Genomic DNA, 15,239 nt, shown 5'->3' on the forward strand with positions numbered 1-15,239 from the left:
ATCATGCCTAACAATACCACTTAACTGTTCTGAAATCATTGTAAACCACGGCCTCAATGGGCTTATTACTTTAGTATCTGTCTCGGTCTGCTGTGAGATTCCCAGGGGCAATGGTCCATCAGGACTATAAATGGGCGTTGCAGTCTGCAGCCCGCCCGAGGTGACTCGCAGGCCGTTGCCATGGCAGTAGAAGGTGACGACTGTAGAGATCTCCCCATGCTGCCCACTGCAGCCAGTAATGAGGAAGTGTAACCTGTCTGGCCCTGCAGCATATACCCCTCTCACACACATTCACACTCACATACTGATCAATCTGTGCCAAAATCAGCCTTATATTTGGACATGATAATGACAGATATGCATTGGCAGATGGATAAATGGTGATAGAGCAGATAATACTGACACGAAAATACTTGCTAATCACATAAATCAATCTTTCATTCATGTTGTGCACTGGCTTAAATGACTAAGCAGCCTCTGGGCCCCATCAAAAAAAAGGTGACAGTGCCAAGCATTGAAAGAGCATCAGAGGCAGAGACTGTACGAAGCAACTGTTCCTGCCCCCTCTATTTCATCTTCTTTTACAAGCTGCACTGCCTCCCCTGGCCTGATGAATATTTGATAGGCATTTGCTGCTTCATCTGCATGCTTTACTACTTGAGACCATACAACCACAACAGTGGTAGAGAGGCTGATGTACCAACTGTTCGTTCACCCATGCTCAGTGTTCTCCCAGAGGTTCCTTTAGATTTCTTCAGAAAAGAGCAAGAGAAGGAAAACAGGCTCATGAGCAAAAGTGCATTTACTCAGATGCTTTTTTTGTCTGCTTTGCTACCGCTGGGAGCTGTATTTGAACTTAAACAGTTCAAGTTGCTGTCAGTGGGAAGGTGGCCAGTCAGGGCCTAATAGAAAAGTTTACAATGTTGTGCTTTTAATACTGGGTTGTAATGAAAATCTAGAGGACATTGAATAACCACTCCTTAAAAGGGTATGGTTGTGTATTTTTATCAGAGGCTTAACATTTTCTCCAAATTCTATAGAGTCATCTTCTGATGTTAAAAGCTTCAGTCTTACCCACAGCTCTTTATCTGTGCTAAGCTAATAAGCTGTCAACAACTTTAACGTGGGAAATATTTTTATACTTTGTTTGTTGTGAAGCTTCTGGAAGTATAGCAAGACTGTTGGTTTTACAGTAGGGTATCAGGAAGGTTACAGAGAGTGATGATAAAGAATAATGAAGGAGAAATGATGAAAATAAAGGCATTATTTTTTTAAGCTCTATATTATATTTAATGATCAGTAGCTCAAGCTCAGTAGCTCAAGCTCTGTCACTCATCAGACTTCTGAGTGAAATTCACTAGTTTTGTGGAGGTATGAAACAGAAACAGGCCATCAAGATTCAAATTAGGGAAATAGTAAAAGTTTAAGGATTCTGTTAAATGCCAATGCTCTGACTGCCAGATTACCCACAGTTGCCTGATGAAGATGAAAAAGGCTTCTGAAAACTGTTACTATGTTAATTTCCCTAGGTACAGTCTGCCAAAGGAAGGACAGTTCAATCAACTAACTAATGCTAGTGAAAAAAAACTTTTTCATCTGCAAATATCAGCACAAAATGGTGAATGGTCTGAGTGTGTATTGTTACAATATCGTATCAAATGTTGGCAAAATATGTTGTTTTTTTATCTATAAACACGTGTTCCCCTTGTTACAGTGATGGTAACATAAATTGAAGTCTATTCCAACACACAATTGGCAAGAGCCTGTGTAAACGCTAGATAGTTTGCTAGTCTATCACAAGCCAAACAACTGGGAACATATAGAAGAAATATTGATTTGTGCTGTTGAACTTGGAGTCAGAACACACCTGCAAATATGTAAAGCGGCCAATTCAGCCTGCATAGTAGTTGGTGCTGTCTCTCACTGTTGGACAGGGAGGAGAGTAAGTAGCACCTACATCCTCAAATGTATCAAATAAACAGGTCCAGTGTTGGCATTGGTGATCATGTCCCTTCTCCTGCCTCTAAGTCAGGGGTCCCTCTGTACCTTTCCTGGCTTCAGTACAAGTATATGATCCAGTACCAGTATGTGACACCTCTTGGTCATATTAGTTTAGTTCAGCATTAGTTTGATACTGTTGTTAAACTGATAACACCCAGCTACTGTTTAAACCAGATATGCACAACTACAGTCTACAGTATGTCTAATAGTGCAACAGCAGCTGAGACTTAATTAAATCACAATTCACTAGCAAGGACCACGCCACAACAATATGTAATTTAAAGATTTAATGAATGCTTGATTATAATGCATGTTAAGAACATAGTAATAGATTTGGATAGTGGGTGAGATTGAGAAGAGATGTAGTCTGGTTGGTTGGTCCTGGAGGATGTACTGGAGACGACAGGAAAGAGATGTCATCTGGTTGGTTGGTCCGGGAGGATGTAGTGGAGACCGGGTGGAGTGAGACTCGGTGTGGGGGTTCCGTTTTAGGTGCTTTCACCCGAGCTGATTTCTCCTCAATCATGCAAAGTTATTACTGTACATAACTTAATCACAACAACTGAAGACAAGACATGTGATCTGCATGCATCAGTGTCTTGCAAGTTTCCAAGAACATTTCGGGTGAGATATGACACCCTCATCTACAGTATATCCTCAGATATATGAAAGCACCATCTGACTGCACACATACACCTAGCCAAAAATCACCCCCATGTAATCCCCTAGGAATTATACTGAGGAAGCGGTGTGTGTGTGTGTGTGTGTGTGTGTGTGTGTGTGTGTGTGTGTGTGTGTGTGTGCTTGAAGGAGGCTTTATGAGTTGTCTTGTACTATGCAAGCGAAGCAAGCGTGAACAGACAGGTGTGAAATCAGGTTGTCAGGAGAGAGCATATATAGCAAAAATACTGTAGGTGATAGCTAAGAACTATATTCGTCCTGTAGAACAACATATGTCTTCACACACTCAGACACAGACATTTCTGTCTGACTGAATGTTAAGATTACTTTCTTCCTATCGTTGTCATCCGACAGGTTGAGTTGTTCGCACAACTGACACACAGCAATAAGTCACTGTATAGTCAAATCAATGAAATATTTAGTATTTGCTGCCCTCTAGAGGTTGCTTGTGTCTCTCTTATGTGTGGTCATGGAGCTGCTCAGTGAATACTGGAATGAATGACAGCACCTCGGGTACTGATTCATTTGGGTGTAATGTGTTTGTTTCACACAGAAAAATATATGAACACACAGAGTCACTCACCAAAGTGTCAATAGACTTTTTCCAAAATGTACCACCTGATTAATTCATTAATTCATTAATCTATGTAGTAACAGGATTGTCCCTGACTAATATTTTATAAGGACAGGTCAAAACATGCCATATTTGTATTGTATCTTGACTTTCCCCTATTGTGGCGTTTTCGTGCGTTCGCCTAATTCTGATATTTCCGATAGCACTCAAAGGTAGCATGACTGTAACCATTCAATTCACGACGACGGAGGAAGTGAATGCATCAGCTAGCTAGCACTTTGCTCTGAATAACAGCTAAGTTACATATCTTACACGCAGTGAATAAGGTAATGGTTAAGATTTTGAGTGTGACAATCGTTCAGTCCATTTTCGAGTCGTTTATCGTGGTTTGTCTGACATACAAGTACCGTTAGTTAGCTAGCTAGTTAGTTAACGTTAAACCAACACCTGCCGTTGCAGTTAGCATAGCTGATGCTAGTCAGCCACTGCTAATAAGCGCTAGCTAACGTTATTTAGCTGGTAGCTACAGGATACATATGTTTAGAAGATATTCTGAGCTCGTAGAGACGTTAATACCGAAGACAATGTGATGATACAGAGTTTGTTGTCTCGTATCATCCCAATGTAACTTTAACTAATGTTTACTTGGTTAACTTCCAGTCATGTTTACGTTTGTAATTATGACTTAAACTTAAACTAACTAATGTATTTGACGTAAGGGGAATGGATTACGCAACAAAAGTTAGCTACTGAAGTGTTGCTTTCATTTTCTTCAAATTCATTTTAGATAACGATCTCATATTGTAACATATTTTGAGTGAACTGCATTGTAAACATTGTTGCCTAATAAAGCTACCTTGTCTGGAATGTGTACTGACTACAGCTTGAATGGCAGCACTCACAGTATGCTTTTTGCCTTTTCAGAGATCGTTTCTGTAAGGATTGCCATATGGATTCTCCTCGGCAATCGAAGAACCGGAATCGAGAGCCAAAGCGCAGCCAGACTCAGTCGAGCACTCCTCCTCAGAAAGACGCATATGCCAGGCTTCTCAGCCAGCACAGCAGCAGCAAGTTCAGTCTGTATCTAGAGCAATATGCAAAGGACACAGCATTTCAAAGGGAAGGAAATGGGCCAAGCACACTGCTCAAAGCCCAGAGTGACAGGCAGAACATACCACAGCGAAAAAGGGACCAAGTGCCGAATGATTTCTCTGATTCGAGTGACTTCTCCCCCTCTTCCATGAAAAGTAAAGGAGAGGAGAGTTCCCTGTCTTTATACATGGAGAAACTAAGCACCCGCAGTGCTCAGCAGGATTGTGAAAGGAAGCAGGGTGTGTCTGACAGACAGCGATGGGGACAGAGAAGGGACACTGCCACCAGCCACGATGGAGACGTCGAGTCTGGTGAGGAGCTCAGCACTTTAAAACCCAATGACTTGAGGAAACACCAGAAGCAGCAGAAGAAAAGCAAGGACTCTAACAGAGAGGTCGCCTCAAAAGAGACTGACTCATTTGCTGGACATCCCCAGTCCCCAAAGAAAGCCAGTACAAGTGGACAGGAGCAAGAGAAGATGAAAAAGTCAAAGAAAAAAAACCTGCCAAAGCACCCGGAAGAGGAGAAAAGCAGAGAAGGGACATCAAAGTCTGGGTTTGACACTCAGATGTCCCCTTATGGTAAAGACAAAGCACTGCAGCAATCCAGAGGTAAATTGTAGGTTAGTTTTTGAGATCTTAATTCTCAGCAGGTACACACATTTTATTTGGAATGTGATGATTTATGATGGATTAAATTAATGAGTTAAATCTTAGCTTCAAGTGCCAATTCTCCTGCTGACAAGAGTAAGAACAAAGGAGGCAGAGGATCAAAGAAACAAGTGTTTGAATCCTACATGGCATTTGAGGAGGTTTCCCATGGCCTTAAAAGAGGAGAACTCATTCAGGTAAAAACCCAGGGTTACTGATCCTGAAACTGTATTCAAATCTATATTGAGTATGGGTAACACAATAAACTGGTGGAATTATTTCCTAATTCGACATACTTTCTCTGCAGGGACAGATAAGAATCAACCCAAAGAAATACCACGAAGCTTTCGTCCCATCTCCTGTAAGTTCAACACAGAATGGATTTGACACAATGTGTCAAATGTAATGTTTTGCTGCTTCAACAACTTGTTTAATGGGTTCTAAAAAATAAAATAAAAAAAAGCACTCCCTTTTTGATTTTCGCAGGATGACACACGGGATATATTTCTGGATGGGATTGTGGCTCGTAACAGAGCATTGAATGGAGACATAGTGGTGGTGCAAATTCTCCCTCGGGAGCAGTGGAAGGTAAACTATACTTACCTATCTGTGTACAGTATAGTTTTAGTTTCTAAGCCCGATGTCTTAAACTTTTGGCATCAGCAGGAAGTTTTATTATTATTATTATTATTATTATTATTATTATTATTATTATTATTATTATTATTATTATTATAGGCTCCATTTTAGCCTGACGATAAATGCTATCTGTTTAGGTTGTGAGGTCAGATACTGACTGTGATGGCACCAGTGAGTCAGAGAGCCTGAAAGAAAACATTGTGCAGAAAAAGACAGCACGCACCCCCAGGCCTGATGTTACTGTGGAAGACCAGTGTAGCGACCAGGATGAACTCATCCGCAAAGTGCAGAATACCACCCTCACTGACACAGGTACTGTAAAGGAGTTGTGATTATTGCAGCTGTTGCCTATCACAATCAATATAGGGACTTGTGGTATCTGTGTTTGAATATTTTATTTACTGGTCTAAGAAGAGTATCGATGCACAGAAGCAAAAAAAAACAAATAAAAGCAATAGTTCAGCTAATGCTAATCTAATTTTTCCTTTCATCCAATGGAAATAGTGGAACCTCTGGAAGACCCCTCAACACCACGGCCCAATGGGGAAATACTCCAAAAGACTGCTAAAGTGAGTGTCCCACCTGTCAGCTGTGCTGTATTTCTTAGATTCTTTTTTTACCAAGCATTTTCCAGATAAAACTAACCACAATGATACAGGTAGTGGTAGTAGTAGTAGTAGTAGTAGTAGTAGTACTGCTTAACATGAAATAATGGCAGCGATATAACGGCACCACGAGTAATGCTAAGTTGCCACAACAACTTCACAATTCATTTGGCTACTTCACAATTAAAGCTACACATTTCTCGTCACTGAAAGGCTTTTACTATGAAAAGAAATTTTGTTTGCACTAACGATAACCTAACCTTGGTCTTTCACTTGTTCCTTGGCAGCATTTTGTCATTTGTGCTCAGGATAGTAAATGGACACTTATCATTTGTCTGGCAGGTGGTGTACATTGTTGAAAAGAAACACTCGAGAGCTGTGACAGGCTTCCTGAAATTCCTACCAGATAAGCCTTTTGCCATGTTCTCCCCCGTGGACCACCGGGTGCCACGGATTAACGTTTTCCTTGCTGACTGTCCCGAAGACTTTAGTTCTCGCCCGGGGGACTACAGCAACACCTTGTTCATATGTCGGATCACCAGCTGGGCAGCCGACAGCAACTTTGCAGAAGGGTGAGTGTTCTGTTCAAAGCTTGATGCAGGGAACCACTTTAACAGTATAACAACCAACCGGACTCTCTCCTAATGTTTCTTCCAGTCAACTTGCTAAGACACTGGGTCAGGCTGGAGAAATTGAGCCAGAGACGGAGGGCATCCTGGTAGAGTACGACGTTGATTTTTCTGAGTTCTCAGATGAGGTGTTAGACTGCCTTCCCAAGAACTTGCCCTGGACCATCCCACCTGAGGAAATGAGAAAAAGGAGAGACCTGAGGTAGGACTGTGAAGCCCATACATGCTTTATGTAGCTCTACAGTCTTATCCTTTTTTATGAATATGTTCTCTGAGTGGGAACACACTACATGAGCCAGATCCAGCTTGGCACAAAAATAAAGATGTGAGCTCTATAGACCCAGACACATGATTGCTTATAATTGAGGTACTGAGAATTTGAAGCTTTGCCATCCAATTAGGGCTGCAACTAACCATTATTGTCATTGTTGATTAATCTGTTGATTATTCTCTCAATTAATCGTTTAGTTGCTCGGTCTGTAAAATGTCAATTAGTGTTTTCCAAAGACCGATGCCATCCTCAAATGTCTTGTTTTGTCCACAACTCAGTTATATTCAGTTTACTGTCATAAAGGGGTGAAGAAACTAAAACAATATTCACATTTAAGAAGCTGGAATCAGATTTTTTTTATTTTATTTTTTTTAACTTTTTCTTTTCATGAAAAATGACTCAAACGATTATCAAAATAGTTGGCGATTTAATATAATAGTTGACAACTAATCGATTCATTGATTAATCTTTGCAGCTCTGCACATCTAATGGCAGCAAACAAGTGTATTAAGTCTTAATTTATAAAGCATTGTTTTTCATGTAGGAAGGAGTGTATCTTCACCATTGACCCCTCTACCGCCAGAGACCTGGACGACGCTCTGTCCTGTAAACAACTCCCTGATGGTAATCTAACTTAACTGAGGAGCTAAGCGATGATAATGATGAACATGAATTCTGATATAGATACTATTTTTCCAGTGGGATGGGAAGTTGTGTCATAGACTGTGTCTTTTCAACACAGGTAACTTTGAGGTGGGAGTCCACATTGCTGATGTGAGTTATTTTGTGGGGGAGGACAACGCTCTGGATGCCATTGCCAGCCAGAGAGCAACTAGTGTGTATATGGTTCAAAAGGTGAGTGCTGCTTGCCCTGTTTATTTTATTTATATAATTAGCTTAACTTATGAATAACTTATTCAGAACTCACTGTGTGCATGTCTTTTGTCACTGTCCAGGTGATCCCCATGTTGCCTCGGCTGCTGTGTGAGGAGCTGTGCAGTCTGAATCCTCTCACTGACAGACTCACTTTCTCTGTCGTTTGGAAAATCACACCAGAGGGGAAGGTATGACCATATCAAATTCATGGACCGGAGTTGCACTCAAACAGTAGAAGGTTAAGTTCATCAGGTAGCGTCTGATGGCTGATTGATTAAGCTGAAATTGTGCTGCCATTTGCTTGGGGTGTTTTTATTTTTGTTTTTTTGTTTTTTTTCCTGTTTTGTGATTCATCTCATTGGTTCCACTTCACCTGCCCAGATCCTGAGTGAGTGGTTTGGCCGCTCAGTCATCCGCTCCTGTGTGAAGCTGAGTTACGACCATGCTCAGAGCATGATCGAGGCCCCTGAAAAGATGTTCTCTGCTGAGGAGCTGCCACCTGCGGACCCTGAGCACCCCATCGATGAGATCCATCAGGCTGTGCTCAACCTGCACTCCATTGCCAAGAACCTCCGGGCTCAGCGCTTCTCCGGCGGAGCCCTCAGACTCGACCAGGTTAGTACTTGTTGCCTTGTGTTTGACTCTGACCTCTATGGTAGGGTTTCCTTTCATACAGTAGTTAAGAAATAGGGCATGGTAAAGACTGTGTAGCTGTGTATTTCAAAATAAGAGTTCATCAAAGATAGTTTGAGAGTTTGCTGCTATTTGAGCTGGCTAACACTATGTAACCTAGCATTACTTATATAGAAAGTGTTGTAAACAAGACCCAGATTTGTCAGCTTTCTAACATTATTTTCATGTACATGCCTTGTGTTTTCTTTTTCTTTTCTTTTTCAGCTAAAACTGTCTTTTACCCTGGACAAAGAGACCATGATGCCTCAAGGCTGCTATGTTTACCAGTACAGAGACAGTAATAAGTGAGTAACATTTATTTGACGAGACACATGTATAACCTTTGTTGAAATGTGTCTCTGAATCAGTCAGGAGTGCTTAAATAATAGTCCTCCTTTCTTTTTTCCACCGCTTTGGCCATTTAACCATCATCCATAACTCTGTTCTCTAGGTTGGTGGAGGAGTTCATGTTGCTGGCTAACATTGCCACAGCCCACCACATCCACTCCAGATTCCCTGAGCTGGCCCTGCTCAGACGCCACCCTCCACCCAAGGCCAAAATGGTGGATGAGCTGCAGGAGCTCTGTGACCAGTTGGGAATCGACATAGATCTCTCCTCTGCAGGAGCGTTGCATGTCAGTACTCACAATGCAGCAGATGTAGCCCAGTTTCTAATACCTCAGAAACTACTAGAAATAGTTTTTGTCCTGCATTACAAATATTACATTTCTTGTCCATTTGATGATTTATTTTTTTGTGTTGTATGTTAGTATTTCCCTCTCTCAGGGATGTCACAGGGCATCTGACGCTCAATACGTGATTGACAGAACATTTGATTTACTGAAAATGATATGATATGAAGAATAACTGTATTAATGATTCAAACTTTCTGCTTTTCCAACATACAGAAGAGTCTCAATACTACTCTTGGTGATGATGAGTATACCACTGCCAGAAAAGAAGTCCTCACCCACATGTGCTCCAGACCCATGCAGGTTAGACCACTGCTGAAGGGCACTTTCCATTTATTATTTTATTTTTTTTGTCCATTTGAGCTTTCATCCATTTATCAAACTTGTGTGGTATACATTTGCTTTTGTAAAGCTAAAAGACACCCACTGGCATGTAATAGTTGTTATCATGAAAGAAAAACATGTCATCTTAACATATGGGGTGGTGGTAGCTCAGTCCATAAGAACTTGGCTTGGGAACCGGAGGGTCACCAGTTCAAGTCCCTTTGCGGACCAAGTACGGATTGAGGACTGGTAGCTGGGAGGTGCCAGTATTGCCAGGTCTCCATTAGCATGTGTGTGTATTTCAGGCCTGTGTGTAATAATGAACAACAGAGTGAAAAAAGTTAAATTTTCCCCTTGCAGGATCAATAAAGTATGTCTTAATCTTTAATCTTAATCAGAGGGAGAACGTTTTTTGTTTTGTGAGATTGAAACTAAATTTTTACTGTTTTTAACATGAAAGCTTTCCAGTAATTTAATGTTGGTTATTGGTATTTCCCAGATGGCGTTGTACTTCTGTACAGGTGTACTCAAGGAGGAGCAGTTATTTAAGCACTACGCCCTCAACGTTCCTCTCTACACTCACTTCACGTCCCCCATCCGACGCTACGCTGACATCATTGTCCACAGGCTGCTGGCTTCCTCACTGAGTGCGTACTTTCTCTACAAAAGTCTTTTTTTGGACACACAAAAACAAACACACACATTTTAACAAATAACACAATGTCCTGTTTGTTTCAGTGCTGTGGTTGTATTGGAGGACATGTCTGTTTGATAAAGTAGAAAGAGAAATGCAAAAAAGAACAAAGCAGTCTCAGATCTCCCATTGTTTGCGATGTTGCCTTTGGTCATTGTTTCTGCCCGTCCTGCTTTTGTCTGTTCCTACTTGTGTGTGTATGTGTGTATGTCAGTTTAATATGTGTGATTTTTCTTTTCTTTCTTCTTTTTCTCATACTCATTACGTGTGTGTCTTTCCACTGAATGTTTGCATGCAGATTGTGGGCCTAATTTGGGGCTGTCAACAGAAGAAGTCCAAAAACAAGCATCACACTGTAATGACAAGAAGACTCTATCCAAGAGAGTCCAGGAGCTCAGCTCTGAGCTCTTCTTTGGAGTGTTTGTAAAGGTGGGTATCCAAACTGCAACATGCTGTCAAGTGGGACAACATACTTTTTTTCTGTTCAAGCTGTACATGTTTGTCCTCATTGCTGCAGTGGCAAAAAAAAAACAACAGGTTGGGTTTTACTTTAAATAATTGATCAACCCGAACATGGGGCTGGGCAATATTTCAACATTATATTGATATCGTGATATGAGACTAGATATCATCTTATATTTTCACTATTGTAATATCGTTATATAGCATATGTGTTGTTTTTTTTCCCGGTTTACATTAGCATTACAGTAAAGTGATGATGTTTTTTTGAACTTACCAGACTGTTCTAGCTGTTCTATTATTTGCCTTTACCCACTTTACACATTATATATCCATAATTGATGATTAGTTATCTAAAAATCTCATTGTCTAAATATTTTGTAAAAGCCCCAATAGTCAACTCTACAGTATCATCGCAGTATCGATATCGAGGTATTTGGTAAAAAATGTCAAGATATTTGATTTTCTCCATATCGCCCAGCCCCACCCCGAACATGAATTGTTTACTAATGTCGTTTTTACATACATTTAATAACTCCTTTTTTAGAGTTTCACGTTTCATTCTGTGGCTAATATTGTCGGGAACTATGGCTTTGACCCTGGGTGAACGTTAACTTATTTGGTATCCTCAAAAAAACCCAAGTGCTCAATAAATCCTAAAAATGTCAAATAAGCCAAGGTTTAAACCAGTTCCTTAATGTCATGTCAAAACCATACTGTCAGTATACTGAAGTATTGTTTTGGGTCTGTGCTCCTCAGGACTGTGGCCCGCTGGACTCTGAGGCCATGGTGATGGGGGTGCTGGATCAGTCCTTTGACGTGCTGGTTCTCCGATACGGAGTACAGAAACGCATCTACTGCAAGGTCAGCTCCAATACACTCCATTTACAGGGAAAGGTTTCAGTCTTAATACAAACATTTAGCCGGCGTTTCGGCTTCAGCTTTCTTTATACTTTAGTGCATACGTTTTTAGTAATGGTAGTGTTTTTAGATGTTGCCTTTTTATATTCTTAATACCTCTTTTGTCTTGTTGTTGACATAATTGCCTTTTTTTTTTGATATTCTTTTGACTGTGTAGATGGCTTTCAGTTCAGTCTTGTCAACAGCACACAATTATTTACCCAAAAAAAGCTCATCCAGGAGAGAGAAATGAGACGGTGCAGAGAGTGATGGTGTGACCGTTCACAACTGTCCAAGTCCACATTAGATAAGAAAGACATTTGGAATAGATAAAAATGTGCGATTAATTGCGAGTTAACTATGACATCAATGCGATTAAATATTTGAATAGTTTGACATCACTAATATGTACACAATAAACACCCTTATATAAACAGACAGTATATAAACACAGATATACAGATTGCAGTGGTAGGTCCAAGTGACAGTTTCATCTGAAACCGTTTGAAACCATTTGTTTCCACCTTCAGTCTGTCGCCGGCCTGGACTCATTCCACCATCGCAAGGTGGGGAAGAAGTCCGAGCTGACTCTGGTCTGGACCCCAGAGGATCCAGAGAAAGCTCCAGAAGAGCAGGTGAGAACCACAGACGCTGAAAATGCTTTTTTCATTTGTTGGCTGGTATAGCCTGTCAATAGGAAAATAGAAATAGTATTCAATATGAACAGAGAGGGAGAATTTAATTTCAAGTTTCATGGATTTTTAAACCTTTACTGTGTGATCGTATTTTTGTAGGAACTTCAAGACGACAGTAATAAGATAGTTATGAGACACAGAAACTACTTATAATTGTAGTACATCATCTCAGATATTAAGGACTTAGATTTTTTTTTCTAGACTAGAGGTTTTTCTTTAAACAGGAGAAAACAAGACTACTAACTTGTTTCCTGGACAGTTGGAGGGGGTTGGGGTTAGGATGGTTAGAAGGTGTCTTTGACCAAGCAAGTTGACAGTGTAAATTGCAATAATCATTTCTTGTTTTCACTTACAGGTTATTTCAATCTTCACGTTAGTGGAGGTGCAGCTGAAAGCGGACGGTGCACCCATGAAATACAGTGCTGTGCTCAAGAGGCCTGAGGAGAACGAATCATAAACACTTAAAACTGAATTGCACATATTCTTTTGTTGTTTGGTAGTAGTAATAGTTTTAGAAGCAGTATTTCTGTGGTAAGCAGGAAAATCACTGGTCAGGTCAGAGTCAGATTTCAATGGAAATTCCCACTAAAAGTTTCAGTCTTAACCAAAAGGCCCATCCCAGTATGTTTCATATGTTAGCCCACTTACTGCAATTAACCCACATGCATGTACATGATGGCTGCCCTTTTCCAAGGTATATTATGTGTTCCAGCTGTTCTTTGGTTTTCTTTAATTTACGTAACACATGGAAGGGAAGTCCACATTTATAGACGTGCAATATGGACCCATCCAAGGTAGAAGGCACAAAAGGCAAGTTTACTGTTTTATTTTTTAGGGCTTTAACTACCTTTTTTATTATAGAGCAGCTGGAGAATGACAGGGTCGAACCTGGGCCACTGCCAAGGACTACACTTTCACTTTCATTCTTTAGAAATCACGCCTGTGTTTCTTGTGTAAAGGATAGTGGGGAGAGAGAGCAAGAGATGGAGGCAATATTAGTCAAAGTCAAATAAAAAACAAATGGCTATTATGATCTTTGTGGGCATCTCTGGTTGGGCCAAAGGACAGAGGATAGCGAGGCGCAGGGGCGGATCCAGGGTTGGAGATTTTGGGATAGCTGGGTCAGGGCAAAGTTAGCTTTTTTTCAAAAAGTTTGAACTGTACTGTTGTACATTGTACTGTATGTAAATACATACAGTACAATGGTATGCTTTGGAAAATGGTTGACCGTGTGAGGTTTGACATATGATTCATAGTGAGTGGTTAAAAACTTGAAACATGTTTTATTTTAAGCCTTGATGATCTCACTAATGGGGCCATTATTGTATGTAATTCAGTGGATGGATTTCAAATTGAATTGTGACCCAGGTCTGACAGTGAAAGAACCAAGGCAGCAATTAGTTTTATTTTGCTGTTGATTAATTGACCTTTATGAGGACCGTTTTCATGTTGCATAACTGTTGTACACAGTCTGTTTGAAAGCTGATTTTCAGTTTAATATCAATGACTGGTTTCCAGATTCAAGATTGAGGAGAGAGACTTATTTTTGAGTTTTTAAAGCAATAGAGTTCAATACACTACTGAATTTTACTTACTTGGTTGTCTTTGACTGGCTATGGTTGCTGTAATAGAACTTGTTGTGGCTAGAGTGAAGCTATTTGGACCAAACTGTAAAAATGTAGCCGTATTAACAAAGTCAAACCTTTGACTACAGCAGATTGAATGAACAGGTATATTCACGTCTGCGTAGAAACAAAAGCGAAACAAGAAAAACAGCAACCACATGCCATACTGGACTTTTTACATTGCCGGATGTATTTATAGTGTTTTTATAAAGGAAGATTTTCCAGATTTTTCTGGGGTGTGAATTAAAGGGCTGAAGGGCCCCCTCAGGTCCTTCATGTCATAGTCATGAAGTACAGCTCGTAGAACTTTTAATTTGATTTAAATTCTTAAAAGGAGGGTCTCAGGATCTAACATATTGTTGTAGTCTAAACGAGGCACATTTTCTGTATTTTGTGTGCAAGACATGCCAAAGCCTGATTATTTCTCAACTCATTATTGTTTTTAATACAAAACATTGGAATGACTTGAATAAGAATTTCCGCTGAAGTTGTTGGTGGCCTTGAGTTCTTAATGGATTTTATGTTGGCTATTGTGCTTCCAACTGTTGTAGGGTCTTTTTGTGCTTAGACTTGATTTGTGGCACATTTAATGGACCTCATTAATATCAACTGAATATCAGCCTTAATTTAATCAAGCAAAGATTAAATAAAATGTTAGTGAAGCTGCACATTTTAAGTGTTTGTGGGCCTCCCTTTTGCTTCAATTGAGTCAGTGTGCCTCTATTTAGTTCGAAGTGCCATGAAGTGTCATACAAATGAGCTGTTACGTCTGCACAATTTTGTTTTATTTATACATCTCTTTTGTTTGACGGATTGCTTTTCAGATTTTTGGAAGACCATTAGCTAAGTTTTTAAGTTATTTTGTTTTACATGGACTGACAGTTTGAAACATGGGCTTTAAATGTATTTTAAACCAGCAAGTTTCTGTAAGTACTAGTGCAAAACAACTGTACTCACTTAGTAGGATGTGTTTCTGTGATTAAGATTTAAAAGAAGAAGAAGAATTTCTCACGTCACATTTGACAACCTCAGAATGCAGCAAAGTTATATTGTGACATGTAACTTTGATTCTGGTCAGTATTCTTTTGTACTCTGCTTAAGCATCATAAAGAGTAATAGATGGTTATCCTTGTCTCTAGGGAAATAAATACATACATGTA

General features: G+C 40.0%; 1 protein-coding gene across 1 annotated transcript; it reads left to right on the top strand.

The window, feature by feature from the left end:
- The first annotated feature begins 3,470 nt into the window (after positions 1-3,470).
- dis3l2 (DIS3 like 3'-5' exoribonuclease 2) lies at positions 3,471-15,239 on the top strand. The gene is made up of 21 exons (XM_078264601.1): positions 3,471-3,582; positions 4,181-4,959; positions 5,065-5,195; positions 5,306-5,359; positions 5,485-5,586; positions 5,775-5,949; positions 6,142-6,206; positions 6,585-6,814; positions 6,900-7,073; positions 7,687-7,766; positions 7,885-7,997; positions 8,099-8,206; positions 8,400-8,633; positions 8,916-8,995; positions 9,142-9,325; positions 9,599-9,685; positions 10,206-10,353; positions 10,699-10,829; positions 11,619-11,723; positions 12,290-12,394; positions 12,810-15,239. The coding sequence occupies exons 2-21, from the start codon at positions 4,206-4,208 to the stop codon at positions 12,909-12,911; spliced, it is 3,162 nt and encodes a 1,053-aa protein (XP_078120727.1). The 5' UTR covers positions 3,471-3,582; positions 4,181-4,205; the 3' UTR covers positions 12,912-15,239.

The sequence above is a fragment of the Sander vitreus genome, chromosome 12, assembly GCF_031162955.1.
Source record: "Sander vitreus isolate 19-12246 chromosome 12, sanVit1, whole genome shotgun sequence".
NCBI classification, from domain to species: Eukaryota; Metazoa; Chordata; class Actinopteri; order Perciformes; family Percidae; genus Sander; species Sander vitreus.

Coding starts and splice junctions, on each gene's coding strand:
- dis3l2 (XM_078264601.1), top strand. CDS start 4,206: ATGGATTCTCCTCGGCAATCGAAGAACCGGAATCGAGAGCCAAAGCGC. Junction 5,950..6,141: donor TACCACCCTCACTGACACAG/GTACTGTAAAGG, acceptor CAATGGAAATAG/TGGAACCTCTGGAAGACCCC. Junction 9,686..10,205: donor TGTGCTCCAGACCCATGCAG/GTTAGACCACTG, acceptor GGTATTTCCCAG/ATGGCGTTGTACTTCTGTAC.